The 23934-nt window shown below is 35.3% G+C and overlaps 1 protein-coding gene across 2 annotated transcripts in view; it reads left to right on the top strand.

The window, feature by feature from the left end:
- LOC150075921 (BMP-binding endothelial regulator protein-like) overlaps nt 1-23934 on the top strand; it is a 210069-nt gene that overhangs the window by 108158 nt on the left and 77977 nt on the right. For both annotated transcript variants that reach the window (XM_090388034.1, XM_090388033.1), the window contains exons 5-10: nt 590-683; nt 4857-4942; nt 7076-7175; nt 7293-7399; nt 14895-15044; nt 19647-19806. In XM_090388034.1, the coding sequence (XP_090244160.1) occupies nt 590-683; nt 4857-4942; nt 7076-7175; nt 7293-7399; nt 14895-15044; nt 19647-19806 (697 nt within the window). The remainder of the gene's footprint in view (nt 1-589; nt 684-4856; nt 4943-7075; nt 7176-7292; nt 7400-14894; nt 15045-19646; nt 19807-23934) is intronic.

The following is a 23934-nucleotide window of genomic DNA, read 5'->3' as shown; positions in this document are numbered from 1 at the left end:
CCGGAGCAATATGGCCTTAGTTGCTAATGCTCCTAAAAACCAAAACAACAACAAGATTAAAAAAGGTTTCTAGCAGAAGTTTCTGCTGGTTGCCAAAAAGTATTTATTTTTATGTTATATTATGAAATTTTCTTTAAATAATCATTGCTGTTACTAGTATAATTGCAAATAATTTAGTATTATTATTTGCAATTATATTAATGCTAATATAATTGTGATGAGGAGGAATAAACAATGCAAAACATACATAAATGCCCAAGTAATAAGCTTCCAATTTTGAGAATGTGTCAGACACCCATCTAACTGCTTGTGTTATAATATTTGGTGACCACCAGTGGAGTAATAACTGAGAGTATTCTAAGAGCAGTCTTTGGAGGTTTGAGTACAAACTGACAGTTTTTGGGGGAGTGATCACCCCTACAATAACTTTTTTTTAGCATTTTTTTTTACTAAATTTTGTTTTGATTTTTAGTGTTTATTTGTTTATCTCTTGCAAGTGGTTTTAATAAAATTATTTAATAAAAGCAAGATATGAAAGTGTTTTTTTAATATTTTAGGTGATAAGTGCTTTTTTTAATATATATTTTAGGCTGGTGTTGTCACAAAATCTCAGAGTCTCTGTCAGGTGAATTGTCGCAAGCCACTTCCTCCAGGTCCAGGCGAATGTTGCCCATCATGCCCAGGTACTTATTTATAGCATTTATTATTGATTTAATTTATGAAAGTCATGTTGATAGTTTATATAAAAAATAGTAGTGCTGCATCATTCAGATATAGATTATTAATAAATAATTGAGAGAGATTACATATATGATATAGATTATTTAACTGTTCATATAATGAACAGTTCAATAATCTATGTGAAATTCTCTGAGCAGTGCAGACGGGCGGCAAGAGTAGCTCATGGTGTCTTATCAATGATATACAGGAATTTTTCTAGCAGGGATAGGGAGGTGATTATTCCCTTGTATATGCAATGGTCAGGCTGCACCTTGAGTATTGTATATAGGTCTGGAGGCCTCATTTCAAGAAGGATGTAGAGCTGCTGGAACAAGTACAGAGAAGGGCAACAAGGTTAGTGAATGGAACGAAGGGTTGCTCTTACGAAGAAAGGCTTAAGTTTTGCAAATTACAGTGTCTGGAGACTAGGCACCGGCTAGGTGATCTGATAGAGGTGTACAAAGCCTTGAATGGTTTGAGCATGCTCAATGCTGATGGGATACTGCCTCTTGCTCAGAATAAACACCTGAGAGGGCATAAATTCAAATTGAGGAAAGACAGATGTAGGGTAGATGTGCGGAAATTTGTCTTTAGCCAGCGGGTAGTTGGTTGGTGGAACAGACTTCCATCCCTTGTTGTGGATGGAAGTCTGTTGATAGCCTAAATAAATTTAAGGCTCAGCTGGACAGGTATTTCGAACAAATGGAGGGGTGAAGTGGAAGGGGTTTTTTTTTTTTTTTTTTTGGCTGATGCTGCATAAGCTTGCTTTCTTGCATCATATGCCTCTACTAATGCTAATGCTAATTCTGCTTAGAAATAAACATTTCTTTTATTTCTACAAAGGTCAGGAATGAAAGTAATAGAGTATAATAAACCTTAGGCTTAAGTTACAGCTTCATTAAGAGATAGAAGTACTTATATATCCTTTGTTTTTTTAAAGTAGATTTCAGAAAACCAAAGTTTGCTATTAAAAAAGATCTTTCACAAGGCATTGACTGTTGTATTAGCATTAGCAGAGGCATGTGATGCAAGAAAGCAAGTTTATACAGTCAACCAAAAAATAAATAAAATAAAATAACCTTAAGCTATATATTCCACAATAGATGGCAGTTTGTTCCAGCAATCAACTACCCACTGGCTAAAGGCAAAATTCTGAACATCTATTCTACAACTGCCTTTCCCCAATTTCAGTTTATGCCCCATCAGGTTCGAAATCTGAGCAAGAGGAAGAATCCCATCAGTATTGAGCCTACTCAAACCATTCAAGACCTTATACACCTCAATCAGATCACCTCGTAGGTCCCTAATCACCTTTCAGGTACCTAGTTTCCAGATGCTGCAATTTGCAGAACTTAAACCTTTCTTGGTAAGAATATCCCTTTGTTCCCCTCACCAGTCTTGTTGCCCTTCTCTGTACTCGTTCTAACAATTCTACATCCTTCCTAAAATGAAGCCTCCAGACCTGTATGCAGTACTCAAGGTGTGGCCTTACCATTGCCTTTTACAAAGGAATAATCATCTCCTTATCCCTGCTAGCAAAATTCCTGTATATCATTGACACGGGGCCGCTGCAAGTGGGTAGGTGAGGTAGGCATTGCTTATGGGCAGCAGTTCATGAGGGCACCAAAAATATTTTTGACATTGCTTTCTGATTGGTTATCATTTATTAGTATTCAACATTTAAGGTGGAAAATTTTATTTCGCCTACTGGTGGCACATAGGGTTGCAGTGCTACTGCATTGATAAGACCCCATGAGCTGCTCTGACAGCCTGTCTGCACTGCTCAGAAAACTTTATATCTGACTGCACAATTACTCCCAGGTCTTTTTCATTCTCCACTACCCTGAGTGTAATACCACACAGTTGGTACATTTCTCTGGGGTTACTGCTACCCATATGCAGTATATTGCATTTGTCAATATTAAACTTCTGTTGCCACTTCTAAGCCCATCTGCCCAACTTTTCTAGATCCTGTTGCAGTAGCATACTGTCATTAACAACCCTGCCAACCTTTATATCATCTGTAAACTTCGACATGAAGCCTAATATACCTTAACCAATATAATTGATAAATATACAAACCAACACCAAACCTTGGGGACTAATAACATTAGTCTATGAAGAGCAGTATCCATTGATTACCACTGTCTGTATTCTCCCACTCAACCATCCTTTTATCCATTGTAGCAACTTGCCCTTAATGCCATACAGCTCTAATTTGTACAGTAGTCTTCCATGTGCAACAGTATTGAAAGCTTTCCTGAAATCCTAGTATATATCAAAATTATTTTTTGTATCAGGTCCTTTATGACCACCTCGTAGTATCCAATCAAATCTGTCAGACAAGACTTCCCCTTAACAAACCCATGCTGTGTCTGAATTATTACTGCAGTCTTGTCTTGATGATCCTGCAATACTTTCTTTAACCAGTGACTCCATTATTTTCCTCAGAACCGAAGTTAAACTAACAGGTCTGTAATTACTCATGTCACCCTTTGGATCCTCCTTTGTGAATTGGAGATACATTTGCACATCTCCAGCCTGCGAGGACCTCCCCTTATTCCAAGGATGCTCTCATAATTATGGATAAGGGTTTGCTTACTTCCTTTGCCACCTCCTTTAATATAACTGGATAGATCCCATCCACCACAGGTACCTTTCTTATGTTTAACTTCAATAATTTCTCCTCCACTTTGCTCTCAGTTATTACAAAATCATTTAACTCTCTGTTAGAGTTTGATAAACTTCTGGCCTTCTCCTCTATGAATAACTCCCCATGTATGAATGTAGATGCAAAATTCTATTCAGTTTGTCAGTTATCTGAGCAGGATCATCAACAGTCGCACCTTCTATATGAAGTGGACCAATCTGATTCATCCCATTCTTTCTAGAGTTTTATAAGTAAAGAAGTTTTTACTGTTTTTTTTGCATTCTTTGCCAAAGATTTCTAATAATCTGCCTTCGCTTGCCTAACCTCTTTTGTGACTTTATTACAGACTAGCTTATATCTACCATAAGCTTCCATGTCACCTGATAATTTATATGCATCTCTTGTATTTTTTTTTCTCTGACATGAGTCTCATTAGTTCATATACATCCATTTGATACTAAACCTTTAAACAGTAATAATTGTTGAAATGACTATCTGGCTTGTGGCCCCACATTACAGATAAACTTGCACTTCTCTCATGGAAAGACCTCTATTTGTTACTAGGATGAGGACAAAGTCTAGACATTTTACCCCCACTTGAGTTGAGGTATGAATATGGTCCCTTTACATGTGTTATTTTTGAGGCAAGTCAAGTTATCAGTATGGTGCCTTAAATACCCAGTGCCTTTTTAAAGAGGCACTGGGCATTTACAGGGTCATAATTTTTGAGGGGGTCATCTGTTTGCTTCACCTATTTGCTCAGCCCAGACTTGAGCAATATGTTGCAGTAGCTTCACAATTTTGAGAGATCATGCCCTGTAAAATGCTGTGTTTTATCTTTGCTAATGACAAACTTTGTATTGCTCAAATGTGTTTTTGAAAAAAGTGTACACAAGCACTGGCACAAGAATGATGGAAATTTATATATAATTGGTGAAAATGGCAAAACGTTCTGTTTTCCATTTTTATTGAAGGTTAATGAAGACTATTATATTTTGCCAGTGGCACATTAAGGATTAATGGCACCTACGATTCCCACATATTGTTATAATTTTATCATGTAGTAATAAATATCTAGAAAAATTAAAGCAAGATGGGAAACTTTTTTTTTTTTTTTATTATTATTATTAAAATCATGTCTAGTTCATGGTCATCACAATTTCATTATAATACAAACAAAGCATTATATGAGCAAGCCTGTTTTCATATCCAGTCTAACGAGGAAACAAAAAGAAATTCCTAGGCTTGAATTTGGAAAAACATCCCAAGTACTTTAGAAGACTCTTTCTTTTAATAAACATCTTGAAAATTACAATCTATAGAAATAAAAATCAGATATTAATCAGTTTATCTTTCAGTACTCAACCACTCACTGTACATTACTAGAGTACTAAAGACTGCAACCTTTTTTGTATGATATTACCTTAATTATAGATGTATATAGTAACTGTGTTTGTTCTTAATTAATTCTTATGTTATTTAATAGGATGTGTAGCAGAAGGGTATACCAATGTCACTGATGGAGAAATATTTCAAGCTAATAATGATCCCTGTGTTCAGTGCAAATGCAAAGTAAGAGATTTCATATTTGTAAACTGAATCTATAATTTAGAGCAGTGTTTCTCAACTGATGCTTTATGAGTGGTTGTCACTTTAGATTCCATGCAAAAGAATAAATTTTTACCTAATTTATTACAATTATTGTCTGTGTAAATGAGCGAGATCTTATTTAGTTCATTTTTTGGATTGTTTTTATATTAATGTAATATTTATATACAGTATGATGTAAATTAAAATTCATAACAGCTACCTCTATTTTTCTTCATAGGATTGCTTCTTTTCCAAACTCTCCTTGTTTACACACGATTCAAGAATTAAAATGATTAAAAATATACTATACTAAAATCAAATAAATGCATTCAACTCTACAATATGGCATCATGAAAGCCTAGACATTCCCGGGATCATAACCAAAGTCCCCCAATATGACCCCATATCCATCCAAAACACCTCACAACCCTGAGAAATTGAACGCATTATGTCAAAGTAATTAAAATTACTAGAAATTACTTTCCTTCCTAAAGGCACAAAACTTTTTGACTTGAAGTCGTTGAAGAATCAGTTTCCTACCTATGATCACGACTTCAAGTCAAAAAGTTTTGTCCATTTAGGAAGGAAAGTAATTTCTAGTAATCTTAAATGTTTGTTATCATGTATTTATATATTCATGGAATTTTAAGGACGTTTATTTTTAAATACCTTGACATAATGTGTTTAGTTTCTCAGAGTTGTGAGATGTTTTGGATGGATCTCGGGGATGTCTAGGCATTCATGATCTTGGAGAGTTGAATGCATTTATTTGATTTTAAGTATAGTATATTTTTAATCATTTTAATTTTCGAATCGTGTGTAAACAAGGAAAGTTTGGAAAAGAAGCAATTCTGTGAAGAAAAATAGAGGTAATGAATTTTAATTAAATTTAGACATAGGACATATTCAGCCGTGATTGCTCTTGGTTCATAGTAAGTATGGTTTTACCCTCTACGTGAATGCAGTGTACCTATATTCCTGCCAAGTGGTGGGTTCGTCCACTAGTGAGAAGGGCGACAGCTTTGCATTTCCCACGAACTCCATGAATTCTGTCCTATCAATATATGGCCTAAACAGACAGACAGAGAGAGAGAGAGAGAGAGAGAGAGAGAGAGAGAGAGAGAGAGAGAGAGAGAGAGAGAGAGAGAGAGATTGCCTTTGAGGTCATGGTTATTTGGAGTATTGTATTCAGGTCTGATGATGCACATATGGCATCTTTGAAACTAGGCATCTAAGAAGAGATCTGATATAAATCTCTGTGATTAAAAAAAGACTGGAACTCATGAAATTCACCTATGGGCAGCAGGTTGTTGAACACTGGAGAGTCTAGCCAAATTCAAAGCAGAACTGGATGGTTGCCTTGTAGGAGTGAGAATATTCTGATTTCTTTTATTATTTTATTTTGTATGAGTATTTTTATTTATTGATTTTTTGATTGATGCAGAAAAAGTCCAGTTTCTTGCACATTTGGCTTTATTAATACTAATACTAATGTAATTTACTGATACCATATTGAACACGCACGTGCTCGTGTGCGCGACACTAATTACTGTATAGCAAGGAAGGCAGACAAATAATTTTGAATTAAAGAGCTGAAGGGGGCATACATATGCAACAATGAATAGCTAGAGTGACCTATCTACCTTCAGAGGTTCAATTTAAATATAAAATAAATATCACGTGCACTGGGGATTGATTTCTGTGAAGTAAATAAAATTGTACGATTAATGATCTCTAGAATTTAATCTCTGCCATCCCTTTCCCATGGTCAAAAATTGAGAGGAAAGAGGGGTATATTTATGTTTAATACTTATTGAGAACTTGAAAAAAAAGTGATATAATAGGAAAGTATTTAAACAGAAATGCTGTAGCCATTAAAAATGCATGCCACTTCATAGGATTTACCTTGGAAGCATAAGAAAAGAGGGTTAAAAACTGGAGTGCTAATGCCCCTATTTTTAACACTACTTCCTTTTTTTGATATAAAGAATAAATACAGCATGGTTTTTTTATTACCTACTCTTAATGTGATGCAATTTTACATTTACATTCACAATACAGTAGTCCTATTTGTTTGAATAAACCCTTGGTTATAAATATTTACTCCTGTTTCAGAATGATTCTCTGACTTGTTATAAGAAAGCTTGTCCGGTATTACCATGTCCACCTTCCAAGTTTGTACATTTGCGTGGTTCTTGCTGTCCATCATGTAGAGGTAAGTTGCAAAGAGTCTAATGATGCATGTCATACTATATTTATGAACACTAGTGTACATTGTTACATAGAATTGTCAGTATAAAAAATGAAAGATATTGTATTCATTGCTTGTCAGGAAGTAGACGAATGTTCGACCCACATGGAAAATGCCTTCTAGGAATGCATGTATATCGCCACAGTGAATCCTTGATCTACGATCAGTGTACTCAGTGCACATGTAATGTAAGTATCAAGTGTTTTTTTTTTAACTTTCCAATAAAATGTGGTTTTTGTTATTATTTTTGTTAAGAAAGGGATGTATGTGTGTTTGTCATAAAAATTATAAATTTATACTCTGAATAAAATTTGTATGATAAATGTAGTAATGCAATTAAAAGCTCAGTAAATACTGGTCCACTATGTGGTGTATATAGTGAACAGCATGGATAAAAGATACCAAACAAAAAATAAGAAACAATTTATGAGATATTAGAGATAGGAGGATTACAATAAATGAAACCATAGTCCACACTTCAGAAGAATTATCACTATGGTGGGGGTGATAATACTTTTTAATAATAATTAAATTAATTTTAATCAGGATTGGCTCATTATTATAAATTTTTGGTACTTCAGTTATATCTACTTAGTGTGTCATGACTGAAAATGCCCATGCACCATTAAAAACCAGTCCAAACTTCAAATTATAAACTGCCTGCAATTCACTATTTCCCTGCATAATCACCACATAATTTTAACAGAATGCTTGATATTAATATTCATTTTGCTTATTAATATACTAGTGAATTATGTTCCTTTTATCAGCGAAAGCAGTGTAAGTAGCTTATTTTGAAATTATGACTCAAAATTAATATCAGTTCTGGATTTTTGTGGATCTCAGGCTTATTGTTATCCATCCTGTTTGGTGTTTATGCATTTCATTTAAAAATGTGAACATGCATAGATATGTGTGCAAAACACCAGAGATTAAATTTTTCCCATTCTGTCACATGCTTCCACTTATTTAACTTAGGTTTGGCTCGTCATTATGGTTTTTCTGTTAATTGTTTTCATATTTTATCAAGACTTTAAAATTTGTCAGCAGAGTGTAGTTTCCTGTGCTGCATGCAGTATGCATGCTTGTAGTTGTACCCTGTACAAAATCATATTATACTTAGATATTATTTAATTTTAATTTCAATTTCAATAATATTTTGCATAATTTGAAATTTTAATATTGCAATTTGCTTCCTCGAAGGATGCAAAGCTTGTGCAGCTTTGGTATTGTTTGTTATACAGAGACAAACTGGTCATAAGACTTACCAGGGAACCCTGGTGGGCCGGAGGCTAATGGGTGCTGGTGTAATTTTCAGTATTACTCTGATCTCTGATACATTCTATTTGTTTTCTTCTGTAAAATTTTTTGACCCAGTCCATCTCTGTTGTTATACCAGGAGTGTCTGGGAAAGAAGGTTCAAATGGACTTATTCAATGCAATAGAAATGGTTCAAATGCAATAGAAAGTGCATTTCCTGATGTTACGGGAATAACAGCTAGAAAAGTGCTCATATGTATTAATATGCACATCACATCATACAAATTTGTCAGCAGTGATAAATAAATGTGAAGTACAAAGTGTCAACCAGTTTTTGTATTCATCTGTTGCATCTTTATACTAGATAAATTGAGAGATACTGTTCATCACAAAAGGCCAGAACCATTATGAAAATTTGTCAGTTCATTCCATAAGAATACTATGCCACAGATCCATGTAACCCCAGCCATGATTCAAGTAGTATGTTTGGGAGGTTCGTTATATATCTTCTGCATAATCCCATGCTTCTCTCCCACTTTTCTTAGACTACCACTTTTCTGGCCACTGAAATAGCATCTGTCAGAAAAGAAATTTGGATTTGAGGAAGATATCATACAGAAAGTGATGGCCTTGCTACTGTTGCTTTGTCATGATTTCTTTGCAGAAGGTACCCATTCATTCATTGACCAGTGGGACAAAGCAACAGCAAATATAGTACATAATAGAGTCACATTCGCAAAATGTGACTATTATATACTGATATATAACTTAATATACATTAAGTAGTGTCTGTATATAATGTATTATTAATAATATCTATAATAATATTTTACTTCTCTACAGGTTGCCTCTTTCAAAATAAGAGATGTACTGCCATATTTCTGTAGTTATATTACATATTAGCATTAGCATTAGTTTAGGCATAGGATGCAAGAAAGCAAGCTTATACAGCATCAGCCAAAAAAAAAAAAAAAAAACCTTCTCATTTCATTCATCTGTTCACTGCAAATGTTTGTCTAGTTCTGCCTTAAATTTATTTAAGCTATCAATTCAACAACAACAGATGGAAGTCTGTTCCAGCAATCAACTACCCGCTGGCTAAAGGCAAACTTCCACACATCTGTTCTACAACTGTCTTTCCTCAATTTGAATCTATGCCCCCTCAAGTTCTTAATTTGAGCAAGCGGAAGTATCTCGTCAGCATTGAACCTGTTCAAACCATTCAAGGCCTTATACACCTCGATCAGGTCACCTCGCAGGTGCCCAGTCTCCAGATGCTGCAACTTGCAGAACTTAAGCCTTTCTTCATAAGTGCACCCCTTTGTTCCACTCACCAATCTTGTTGCCCTTCTCCGTACTCATTCTAGCAACTCTACATCCTTTCTAAAATGAGGCCTCCAGACCTGTATACCGTACTCAGGATGTGGCCTGACCATTGCCTTATACAAAGGGATAATCACCTCCTTGTCTCTGCTAGCAAAACTCCTATATATCATTGACAAAACTTTCAATGATATATAGGAGTTTTATCCCTTGTTGTGGAAGTTGATAGCCTAAATAAATTTAAGGCTCAGCTGGACAGGTATTTTGAACGAACGGAGGGGTGAAGTGGAAGGTTTTTTTTTTTTTTTTGGCTGATGCTGCATAAGCTTGCTTTCTTGCATCATATGCCTATGCTAATGCTAAAAAGATGGAAGTCGGTTCCACCAGTCAACTACCTGCTGGCTAAAGGCAAACTTCTGCACATCTATCCTACAACTGTCATTCCTCAATTTGAATTTATGCCCTCTCAGGTGATTATTCTGAGGAAGAGGAAGAATCCTATCAGCATTGAGCATGCTTAAACCATTCAAGGCTTTATACACCTCAATCAGATCACCTCGCAGGTGCCTAGTCTCGAGACACTAATCTGCAAAATTTAAGACTTTCTTCATAAGAGCAACCCTTTTTTCCATTCACTAATCTTGTTGTCCTTCTCTGTACTCGTTCCAACAGCTCTACATCCTTAAAATGAGGCCTCCAGACCTGTATACTGTACTCAAGGTGTGCCCTGACCATTGCCTTATACAAGGGGATAATCAAATCCTTATATCTTTGCTAGAAAAATTCCTGTATATCATTGACCAGACACCATGAGCTACTCTTGCAGACCATCTCCACTGCTCAGAAAATGTCATATATGCCTGCACAATTACTCCCAGGTCCTTTTCATTCTCAACCACTGTCAGTGTAGTACCACAGAGTTGATACGTTACTCTGGAGTTACTGCCTCCCATATGTAGTACTTTACATTTGTCAGTATTAAACTTCATTTTTTTCCTCAGCCCATCTTCTCAACTTTGCTAGATCCTGTTGCAGCAGCAGCTTACTGCTTACTGTCATTAGTGTCCTTAACAACCCTGCCAACCTTCGTATCGTTTGCAAACTTGGACGTTAAGCCTGATATTCCATCATCAGTATCATTTATAAATACAGAAAACAACAATAAACCCAACACTGAACCTTGAGGGACTCCACTAATAACATTAGTCCACAAAGAACAATGTCCAACAGAGTGATTACCACACTCTGTCTTCTCCCACTCAACCATCCCTTTATCCATAGCAGCAATTTGCCTTCAATGCCACACTGCTCCAATTTGTGCAGCAGTCTTCCATGTGCAACAGTATCAAAAGCCTTTCTAAGATCCAAGTATATAATATCAAAGTTATTCCCTAAATCCAGCTCTTTTGTGACTGCATCAACGTAACCAATCAAATTGGTCAGACAAGACTGCCCCTTAACAAAACCATGCTGTGTCCGAGCTGTAAATGAAGTTTTATCTATATGAACCTGCAGTGCTTCTTTAACCAGTGCTTCCATTAATTTCCCTGGAACAGAAGTTAAACTGCAGGTTTAACTTCTGTTCCAGCAATCAACTAGACCTGTTTATAGTAATTATAGACCTGTTTGATTGCTGTTCCAGCAATCAAACAGGTCTATAATTACTTGTCGCCCTTTGATCCTCCTTTGTGAATTAGGGTCACATTGCACATTTTTAGTCCATGGGTACCTCCCCTGAGTCCTAGGAAGCTCTCATAATTATGGCTAAGGGTTTGCTTACTTCCTTTGCTGCATCCTTTAATATAACTTGATAGATCCCATCCACCCTGAGTGCCTTTTTTTTTTATGTTTATCTTCAACAATTTCTCCTCCACTTTCCTCTCAGTTATTACAAAATCATCTAGCTCACTGCCAGAGTTTAATTCACCTATAGCATTCCCCTCCCTGAATAACTCCTCATGTGGGAATGTTGGCACAAAATATTCATTTCGTTTGTTAGCCACCTGAGCAGGATTATCAACAATTGAACCATCAATATCCAGTGGACCAATCTGATTCTTCCCTTTCCTTCTAGAGTTTACATAGGTAAAGAACTCTTTGCTGTTTTTCTTTGCATCCTTTGCCAAAGATTTCTCATAATCTGCCTTTGCCTGCCTAATCTCCTTTGTGACTTGGTTACAGATCAGCTTATAGCTATCATAAGCTTCCATGTCACCTATTAATTTATATTAATATCCCATGCATTTTCCTTCTTGCCACATGTCTCATTAGTTCATCTGACATTCATTTAGGCCTAAACCTTGAACAATATATCTCTTAGTTGGTATGTAAAGCCTAGTAGCTTTCAAGATTAATTCTTTGAATGCCTTCCATTTTGAATTTGCTGTTGGTAACACCATCAGTTGGTCCCACCATATAGAATTTAAATACTGTCTCAGACCAACATAGTCACCTTTACGAAAGCAAAACCCTTCCCTTTACCCCTGATGGTAGCTCTTGAGTAAATCCCACTTCAGCACACTGTAATCACTGCCACCTAGTGGTTCCTTTATCTGCAGATTCTTAATGTATGAACAGGATCTGGAAAGGGTGAGCAGATGGGCTGAGAGGTGGCAAATGAAGTTTAACATTGACAAATGTAAAGTACTACACATGGGAAACAGCAACCCCAGAGCAACGTATCAACTCTGTGGTACTACACTGACAGTGGTAGAGAATGAAAGGGACTTGGGGGTGATTGTGCAGGCAGATATGAAGTTCTCTGAGCAGTGCAGACGGGCTGCAAGAGTAGCTCATGGAGTATTGTCAATGATATACAGGAATTTTTCCAGCAGGGATAAGGAGGTGATTATTCCATTGTATAAGGCAATGGTCAGGCCACACCTAGAGTACTGTATACAGGTCTGGAGGCCTCATTTCAAGAAGGATGTAGAGCTGCTGGAACGAGTACAGAGAAGGGCAACAAGATTAGTGAATGGAACAAAGGGGTGCTCTTACGAAGAAAGGCTTAAGTTTTGCAAATTACAGTGTCTGGAGACTAGGCACCAGCGAGGTGATCTGATAGAGGTGTATAAAGCCTTGAATGGTTTAAGCATGCTCAATGCTGATGGGATTCTTCCTCTAGCTCAGAAAATTCACCTGAGAGGGCATAAATTCAAATTGAGGATAGACGTGCGGAAATTTGCCTTTAGCCAGCGGGTGGTTGGTTGGTGGAACAGACTGCCATCCCTTGTGGTGGAGGTTGATAGCCTAAATAAGTTTAAGGCTCAGCTGGACAGGTATTTTGAACGAACAGAGGGGTGAAGTGGAAGTGGGTTTTTTTTTTTTTTTTTTTTGGCTGATGCTGCATAAGCTTGCTTTCTTGCATCAAATGCCTCTACTAATGCTAATGCTAATGAAGAATCACTACTAATAATCAGATCAAGAATATTGCAATATTAGAATATTACAATCATCCAATAAATCCACAAAAGCCTTTCTGGTGTGTGAGTGACCAACCCACAAATTCCAGTCAATATCCGGGAAGTTAAAATCCCCCATTATAAGACTCTCTGATTTACTGGCCCACTCTATTTCCCCGTATAATTTTTATTATACTCATCAGAGTCATTAGGCCTATAACACACTCCTACTCTCAATTTTGATCTCCCAGTGCTTATGTCACACCAGACTCGACACTGCATTGTCCAGCAATGTCTACTGGCTGCACTTACTTGGATTTTATGTTTCTCAACTAATAGCATACCCTCCTCCCTTCCTATCCTGTCTATCCTTCCTATACACATTGTACTCCCCAAATTCCAGTTCTGCATTCCTTATATCTGTGTGACACCACGTCTCTGATATCCCAACAATATCTGCCTTTGATGTGTTGACCAACACCTCAGATTCATCAAATTTATTTACCAACCTCCAGCATTGGTGTATATGCAAGTATACATGCACCTGTTTCTATTCTTAGCTACCCTAACACCCCCCATGTGTTTACTTGTACCGCAGTGACTTCCAGCAGTCTCTGAAATACCCTACATCTTGTTTTCTAGGCTGCTGCTCATTCCAATAGAAGCAGTGCAAGAATCACTTTCACCTCTGCCAGCGGCTACTGTTTATCTATTAGTCCCTGTATCCCCCAAGCCAACAGTTTTCGGACACACCTAACACTGCCTCGATAGCATCAGTAAATATTCTTGCACCCTTTCTATTTAAATGTATCCCATCCCTGTAGAAGCAGTCTCTCTTGTTAGCAAGCACAGACCATGCTGAAAAAAATTCTACCCCATGAGTCTTGCACAGTCTCTCCAGGGCCGAATTGATTGACAAGGCTCTCATCATATACTCCCTCCTATTGTGTTTGGGTAGAATTGCAGACACTTTCAAATGTAACCCTAACTTGCAACTTTTTTTTCAGCATTGACTTGTACTTGTTAAGTAAATCTGCAGATCTCTTTCTCCTAAAGTTATTAGTGCCAACGTGTACAACAATATCATCTTTTGAGCCCTTAAAAGAGATATCTGCCCTACCATATGGAGATAGAAGTATCTTTTACTCAAGTTTCCAAACAATTTTTGTACACACTTGCGTGCTGCTTACCTTACTTACTCTTCATAAGCTGTAATATAGGCTTTCTGAATTATGTAATTAACACACTTTTTTAGAAATAATTTTCATTTTGGAACAAAAATGGAACAGCTGAATGTTTTTTATTCTTAAAACAAGGTAAAAAGTTCCCAGTTAAACGTAAGTCAAAAAATGAACTAAAATAGAATTTTGCACATGAAAGGAAAGTTTTTTTTTTTTTTTTTTTTTTTTTCCCCTACTGTTAAAAGTTATAGAAAAAAAATTTTTGGAATATATCATGGCATGGAATCGAGAAAGTTTCCACCATTTTATTCCTTTGTTTGATTGAACATCAGTAGAGTGATTAAATTATTCATATACTTGGCAATTTATCAAATACGAATGTATAGTAATAACAGGTTTCATTGATTTAGTATTTGTAAGAATAATTGAAAACATTATTAGATTATTTACAAATAATAAAGTTTTTTTTCCTACAGTCAGTGAATTATACTCCATGAGAATTTTTTATTGTGTAATAGGTATCCACCAGCATATGTCAAAGAACTGTATGTCCACCTCTTCATTGCCCTCCAGATCATCAAATATTTGATCGAGAACAGTGTTGCCTTCATTGTAGAGAGCCAGAGGAGAAAAAAGAAGTATGCAGAGTTTCTGGTAAGATGTATGAGGTCAGTGAAGTATTTTTAACATATTTTTTTTAGTTTTTAAAAATTTAGGTTTAGAAGGATATATTACAGCTTTAGAGGAATGTTTTTTGTATTTGTATCCACAGAGTAGCCAGTTTATCAGATGTGCCCCCCTCCATCATTTCAAGGAATCAGTCATCTTTCAGAGTGTCATATATTCATACTAGTTTCAATGCATTGAAGAATTATTTATGCTATTCTGCTGGAGAGTGGGCCAACAGTGCAACTTGTTAGTGGAGGGGATGAGCAGTCTGGTGGTTTTTTTTTTTTTTTTTTTTTAAATTTAGTTTCTTTGGTCATTGTACAGAAAACTTTTTTGTTGTTGCCATTTAATAAATAGATATCTGTTGATCCTATCCTAGGGAGAGGATTTTATCTCAAATTGAATTGAAATCAGTGCAGCCTTGGTTGCATACAGGAGATCTAATCAATTTCTTTCCATGTGAAATCCATTATGTCAGCATATCAATGATTGCTACAATATATGCTGATTCTCTTTTGTAGTCTGTGGTGTGTGTGTAGAACTTTTGTCTAGTACACAAAATCTCTAATATGTACAATATCTGATAACTATTATGACAGGGATAGGCCAGCCACAGTTCAATTTATTGATTTGGGAAATGTTTGTGAAAGACTTAAGGACTTTTTGAACTAGTAGAGTGTGGTGCTCCATCCTGCTGAAAGAAGATATGCAGTGTATTCTTGTATTTGCAGAAATACAAATGCTCATGCATATAGAGATAGGCAGTGGATGTTGTTGTGATTTCTATAAAGATATCTGTATATCACTGACTATAGTGATATCTGTATATCACTGACAAAATCTCATGAGCTGTACTGGCATTCTGTCTGCACTACTCAGAGAATTTCATATCTGACTGCACAATTATCCCCAGTTCTTTTTCATTTTCCACTACCCTGAATGTAGTACCACACAGTTGGTATGTTAATCTGGGATTACCACTACCCATATGCAGTACCTTTCATTTGTCAATGTTAAAACTTCAAATGCCATTTCTCAGCTCCCTGCCTAATTTTTCTAGGTATTATTGCAGTAACCTATATTGATTACTGTCAAACACTCTGTCAACCTTTGTAACATATGCAAATTTAGACTAATATTAAACCTGATATGCCTTTGTCAATATCATTAATAAATATAGAAAACAACAACGGGCCCAATCACTGAATCCTAGGGACTCCAAAATTCAACCAACCTTTTATCCATACAGTTTGTTTGTTATTTGGTTTTTAGGAGCATTAGCAACTAAGGCCATATTGCTCCAGGGATATGCAGTGGTCATTCTCTGACCTTTCCGCATCCTCCGTATTTGGTGATCACGGGCTCAAACCCTGGTCTAACCAAGAAGTGTGTGCTACGCACTACTGCTCCTGCCCACCTGGCTACGGAGGCGCCTATCCACATAGTAACTTTCCCTTAATGCCACACTGCTCCAATTTGTACAGCAAGCTTTTATATGTATAAAAGTATCTGAAATCCAAATAAGCGATACAAAAATTATTTTTTGCATCCAGTTCCTTTGTTATTGCATCATAGTGTGTCCAATCAGATTGGTCAGACAAGATTGCTCCTTAATAAATCGATGCTGTGACTGCAGTATAACACTGCATTCCTGTCTACATGGTCCTGCATTACTTCTTTAACCGTTGACTCCATTATTTTCCCTGGAATAGAAATTAAGCTAACAGGTCTATAAGTACCTACGTCACCTTTTGATCCCACTCTGTGAATGGGGAATATATTTGCACATCTCCAGTCCAAAGGAATTCCCCTGAATCCAAACACACTCTCATAATTATGGCTAAGGGTTTGCTTACCTTCATTGTTGCCTCCCTTAATATAATTAGATAGATCCCATCCATTCCAAGTGCCTTTTTTATTTTTATCTTCGACAATTTCTCTTCTATTTTCTTCCAATTATGACAAAATCATTTAGTTCCTTGTTAGTTTGATAAACTTCTGCCATCCCTTCCTTAAAGAATTCCTCATATGTTAATGTAGAAGCAAAATACCTATTCAGGTCAGCAACCTGAGCAGGATCATCAATAGTTAAACAATCGTTATCAAGTGGACCAATGCAATTCAATCCCTTCCTTCTACTATTAAATTATTAAACTACTATTACTATTATGTTAAAAGCAAACCATATGTTTGCTTTTAACCTTAAAAGCAAAACTTTGTATAAAGCAAACCTTCCAGGTGTGTTTATCAGTTGAAATTTTAAGTGTACAAGCTAATGTCTGTTACACTGACATTAACTTGAACATTAGTAAACTCATGTTCTTGTTATAGTTTTCTGGTGCCAACTGCAATTGAATATGCTTTTAAAATATCGAATTAGTGCATTAATTCACTAGATAGCTTTTTTAATATGTGCAGTGATACAGAATGAAATTTTACAAACAATCTGTAACACCCCTATTAAAGAAAGCATATTAACTTTATTTTGGTTAAATTAGGTGAACCAGACAAGAAGTAGCCACCTTATATAGTAGGTGGTTATCTGGGGTGGATTGCTGTTGTTACTGGGTTTTAGGAGCATTAGCAACTAAAGGCCATATACTGTCTGTAATTTGCACGAGTTTTGTGGTCAATTTTCTGTTTGTTAGACGAAAAACCCAAATTTCAAGGAAAAAAAGACAATGCTACCCTTGCCTAAGACTGACTAACACAGCCACAGTGTGAAAAAGGCCAATAAAAATTCCTCTTTTTGTCGACAGGACTCAAAACCTGGGTCTTTTCCACTTAGTGTGTGGAGGGCGGCAATTCTACCAAATGTGCTACCCATGGGGGCATCCGAGATGGATGGAATATAAATTTGTTTAGATAACTGAAACTCTGGATAACAGGCAAAATGAAAAAATAATAATAATAAATTAGCAATTTTTTTTTTTTGGCTGATGCTGAATAAGCTTGCTTTCTTGCATCATATGCCTCTACTAATGCTAATGCTAATGCTAAAGAAAATGAGTGCAGTGAAATGATTGTGCATAACTAGGGTAGAGCAAGCAGTCAATTGCCCTGAACAGAGAAATATGGGATTTAAAAATAATATATCTACATTTATTTATTGTTACTTTTTTAACGTTGAAATAACACAAAATGAGTGAGTGGACATAAATTTTGCAGCATTTCTTTGCTTAATTTATTCATTGTTAATTTATATTTATTTATGGAAGTACTAAGGGACAAAAACTATCCTGCGAACTGGAATTCTTTTTTATGGTTCTGATGCATCAAATCTTAAGTACGCTAGTATGAAGTTAGAGGTAAGTACTGTTGTATTGAAGTTAGAGGTAAGTACTGTTGTATTGAAGTTAGAGGACTGCACAGAGATTATTTTTGAACCCGAACCCAAATGCAAATGTTATGTCAATTTACCATCTCCAATACACGAAAACTTGCCTCATCACAAAACAGGACATTTTGCAAAAACTTCATCATCATCATCAATTAGTCTCAAAATATCTATATTTAAAGGTACCCACTTAGATTTATCATCTGTTTGACGTAACTGTACAAGCTGTTTTACACAGGTGTAATCATAGTTGCTTGTGTAATTATTTTGTTGCGAGTTATGGATGGTAATAGAAGTTTTCTGGATGTCATCCTAATTGATTTTTTGGGATCATGTAGAAAGCACTAATGCAATTATTGTACCACTTTGCCACTAATATCTGGTAGATCAGAACCCTTTCTATATTTGATGCATCTGGTTGCTTTGAATTTTGCATATGAGTGTCTGATGCTGTTTGGCAGAGGATCCTTTCTGTAGTGTGCATGGAAAAAAAAAACTACTTCAGTCCACTAGAAAACCTTTGCAGTTACTGCGTCATATCTGCCAAAATATTAGGATTAAAAAAAAAAAAAAAAAAAAGACAGTACAGAAATTAGAACATATGAAATCATTCAGGTCTTTTTTGAACACCATCTATTAAAACTATTTCATATCCAACACTCAATATTTTTGGGAAAAAAAGGAAAGAAATAGTTTAAAAAAGTTTAAAAATAGTTTGCACCTTTTATAAATCTATTCCTTATTTTAACACCACATTGGATAATAAGAACAAGTGAATTCTTTAGTAACAGTGGTCTTGTATCACTTTAGTAATTGATACTAACAGTATTAGTATAAATTACTAAATTTACACCCATGTGTAAATTTGATTATATAAATTTATATAATCAAAAAAAAATTATTTCTTGTTTGTGACACAGTGAAAGAAACTGAACTTGAAACCAAAATACTTTGGGAAAATGGTACATGCATGGCCCATTTTTACACCAAAATGGATTCTCTGCATGCTTTTTTATGACTATACTTTTCCCAATTAAAAATAATCACTGATGCAGGTCAAAATTGAAGATGATAGCAGAGGTATATTAAAATTCACATTGAAATTTAAATTCGATTGATTGTAATGAACCAGTTCAACAGTGCATGCACCCTTGGGGTGAATGGATAAAAATATTAATGTATATAAATACTGATCCAAGATTTATTTTGCACATTTATTAACTAAAAATGATATATAAATTTATTGTTACTGATTATTTTATAGGATGGTGATGTGTGGAGGAACAGTCCATGTACAGAATGTGTTTGCAAAGATGGAAAAACTCACTGCTCTGTTGAACAATGTACACTTTCCGCTAAAAATTGCCCACCATATCACAAACTGAAGATGCTACCAGGGAAATGTTGTCCTACATGTGTGGAGGGTAAGTAAAATGTTGGATATTTTTAAATTTAATTTAAAAATATTGTCTTACTTCCATTTATTTTATGAAGTAAATCTAATAAATGATCTTATGGGGATGAGGCTAATGAAAACTAAATTATTTTTTTACAATAACTAACTTTATTTTTAAAAAATATTTCTGCCACAATTTTGACACTTATTCCACCAGATTTTACAAGTGGGATAAGTGCAGGGTATAAAAAATCTGTGAAACAAGATTTTTTATACCCTGCTCATAAGTCCTTGATTATCTGTGTGGAATCATTGTCCTACCCAGATCATTTTTATTCTTCTAAAAACATGAAAATCACAGATTATAGTGTAGGCAGACTTGAGTAATTTCCAGCTCCTTGGTCCCATCATTCATTGTCATACACTAATCCAGTCTGATGATCATGTCTGCTAAGACAACATTTCTTCTGTAAAAACTATACGAGCTTGTCAAAATACAAATTATTGTTCATCTCACTCAGTAAGAAGTACCTTATGTCCTTTTTAACTGTGAGTCTTGGAATAAGTTAGATAATGGAGACAGAAGGTAATTGGTTCCAAATTTGAAGTGTTTTAAATCTTTGTGAAGGACATATCCCCTTGTATAAGGCAATGGTCAGGCCACACCTTGGGTACTGTATACAGGTCTGGATGCCTCATTTTAAGAAGGATGTGGAGCTGTTGGAATGAGTACAGAGAAGGGCAACAAGATTAGTGAACAGAACAAAGGGTTGCTCTTACGAAGAAAGGCTTAAGTTTTGCAAATTACAGTGTCTGGAGACTAGGCACCTGTGAGGTGATCTGATTGAGGTGTATAAAGCCTTGAATGGTTTGAATATGCTCAATGCCGATGGGATTCTTCCTCTTGGTCAGAATAATCACCTGAGAGGGCATAAATTCAAATTGAGGAAAGACAGATGCAGGATAGATGTGCAGAAATTTGCCTTTAGCCAGCGGGTAATTGGTTGGTGGAACAGACTTCCATCCCTTGTTGTGGAAGCTGATAGCGTAAATAAATTTAAGGCTCAGCTGGACAAGTATTTCGAATGAACGGAGGGGGTGAAATGGGAGTGATTTTTTTTTTTTTTTTTTGGCTGATGCTGCATAAGCTTGCTTTCATGCATCATATGCCTCTACTAATGCTAATGCTAGAATATCCATTACCAATTCCTTAAATGCTGATCAACAGGTAATTCTCCAGTGGGATAAAGATAACTTAATTAATTTTATTCCTTCTGACACTTGGTTCTGTCTTATATCTCACAAAAAGGAGGTCCACTGCTCCTATGCCTATCTTTGATTACACAGATTTCTAGATAAGATCATGTATCTCTCTGTTAGGGATTACTCAGACTTCTGACCTCGCTTGGCATAAGCACATCACAAATATTGCTTCCTCTGGATCTAAAAAAATTGTATTTTCTCTTTTTCTCTCAGTGTTGTTTTTCTTCTAAACAGCTACTCACTCTTTACAAATCTCAAATCTGTCTTGCTGGGGAATAATGTTTCCATATCTGGTACAGTGCCCCCATAATCTCTCTAAGGCTTCTAGACTCCAGTCAAAAGAGGGCAGTTAGGTTAGTTAATGACCCATCTCAGTAGCATAGCTACCCTTTTTCGTTCCCAGAGGCAAAGAACATGTTCAGGCCCCTACTTAATTAATGAAAATTGCAAAAAGAAGAGACAGCCAAAGATGCCTGGCCTCTAAAGGGCTCAGGCCCGGAGGGGCATTTTTCCTTGCCTGCCTACATGTTAGCTACGCCACTGACCCATCTCTTACAAAATCTCTCCACTCTCTGTCTCATAGACATTCTGTTTCTGCTTCATGCATTTTTTGTAGATACTTCCACACTGTTCGTCTCATTGGCCTCTGTAATTTCTCCTCTCTTTCAAACCAGTCCAAACTAGTGCTGAAACTATTCAACATCCTTTTACTGTCCAACTTCAAACTCACAGAACCAACTTTTCTTCTTCTTCATTTATTTCTTCGACTTCTGTTTTCTGTTCCAGAAAACAGAAGTTGAGAAATAAAAAAACCTCCCTTTACATGTATTTCCTGAAAATTACAATTTACAGAAATTCAAGTCTAATATTAACAAGTATCCTCTTTCATCTTTTCAACCTTCAACTCACACACAGTATTAACTACTATAAGTTCTAATACCTTCATGTTTCTTATTTTCATAAAAAAAATATCTTTTGATAGTTACTTTTTTTTAATGCTTAAGTTACTGATGCAAAAAGTTATGAAGCATTTTTTCTTTCTGGTTCGTCTTGCTCCAATCATATCAATGCAAGTGTGCTTTTTTTTTTTTTTTTTTTTTTTTATCTATGCATATTATATTGTATTTACTTAATTAAATAATGATATTGGATTTAGAAGTAGTGATAAAAAGTAATTTAATAATCCCTCATATGCCTACATTTGTTTTCCATTGTTTTATTCTATGGCTTCATCAATAATAATTTTACATGCAAAGCGGAAAGGCTTAAGTTTGAATTCCATTAATGATCGCAGAAGTGATCCAGTTTACCCCTTTAAAAACAGAAAACTGACCTTTAGAATACAAGGTATGGCTTTCAAATAATGAGCACTGTTGCAATCAAATAAGCATAGTGAAATATTTTGTATCTTACAAGTTATCTTCTTCAAAATAATTGCCTTGGAATAACACACATAACACTGTTCCATATGTTTCTTCCAAGCACAGAAACATTTCTGGAGGTCATTTTCTGTAAGCCCTTTTAACACTTCAGTCATTTTTTTTTTTTTTTTTTTAATGTTTTCAATGCACTGAAAATGGGTTTCTTTAAGAACACTTTTCAGTTTTGGGAAGAGAAAAAAGTCACAAGGGGCCTAGGACTGGCAAGTAAGGTGCATGTTTTCACACACAGGGATTTTTTTTTTTTTTTTTGGCTAGAAACTGATAAACAGAGAATACATTGTGTGCTTGAGCATCTAACCCTCTTTCCACAATTCAGGTCTCATCCCTTTTAAATTTTTTCACGCAGCACACAATCTTGCCAGAACTTCAGTATAGTATGATTGATTGACAGTCTGATTTGGTGGGATATATTCAGCTGTAATAATTCCTAATATTGAAAAAAACAAGAAGCATGGTTTTCATTTTTGATTTTGATATTCTTGCTTTTTTTGGTCTGGGGGATCTTTTTATTTTCCATTGGATTGACCATCTTTTAGTTTTTGGGTCATACTGGAAAAGCCAACTTTCATCAAAAGTAATTACAGTAATCAAAAAAAGTCTGGATCTTAAATTTTTTTTAAAAACATCTTTTTTTTTTTTCTGTGATTAATTTAATTTCTCTGATTGGTTAACTAATAATATATAAAAATAATTGTGCACATATTTCAAAGCATAATATTCACTCTACATCTTGCAATAATTTGTAATCAGTGGTGTGTGAAATGCAACCTGGATTTAATGTTTCTGCTCTGATTCTTATAATAAAGCAAATAATATTAATTCATGATTTATGCATATTTAGTAAACTAATAAAAAATTAGCAAAACAGGAACCAGTTTTATGTGCAAACTGAGAACATTCCATTTCTGCACATTACCTTATTGCCCATTCATTTTTCCAATTAGCATACAGCAACACACATAATATCCAGAGTTTCAGCTACAATATATGGTATATATATGGATGGCTTACATGATATATATATTAATTTGTATTAATATTAAATTAAATTCAGTAAGTATAAATGAATGTGAAAGTTACACAAGTGCCAGTAACTATAAGGGTTAGGAAAATAGAAAAAGAAGAGTAGTAGATTAGTGAAAGATGAAAGAATGTCAATATTAACATTCTTTAATCTTTCACTAATCTACTACTCTTCTTTTTCTACTTTCCTCACCCTTATAGTTACTGGCGGCACCTGTGTAACTTTCACATCCATTTATTTATATATATACACACACACACACATGTGTATATATAAAAGGAATAACAATTGCCAGTTTGGTCCAATTTTATTAAATTTGGCACTTAAATATATGTATAAATTGCCTATTGTCAATAATAGGCACTTTACACATGTATGCTAACATTAAAAAGGCTATATTTATAAATTAGTAACCAGTTTATAACTG

Source organism: Mastigoproctus giganteus, chromosome 13 (genome assembly GCF_048544385.1).
Source record: "Mastigoproctus giganteus isolate SK-2022 chromosome 13, ASM4854438v1, whole genome shotgun sequence".
NCBI lineage: Eukaryota > Metazoa > Arthropoda > Arachnida > Uropygi > Thelyphonidae > Mastigoproctus > Mastigoproctus giganteus.
Note: the sequence above shows the minus strand (reverse complement) of the source record. Positions and strands in the feature narration are given on the sequence as shown.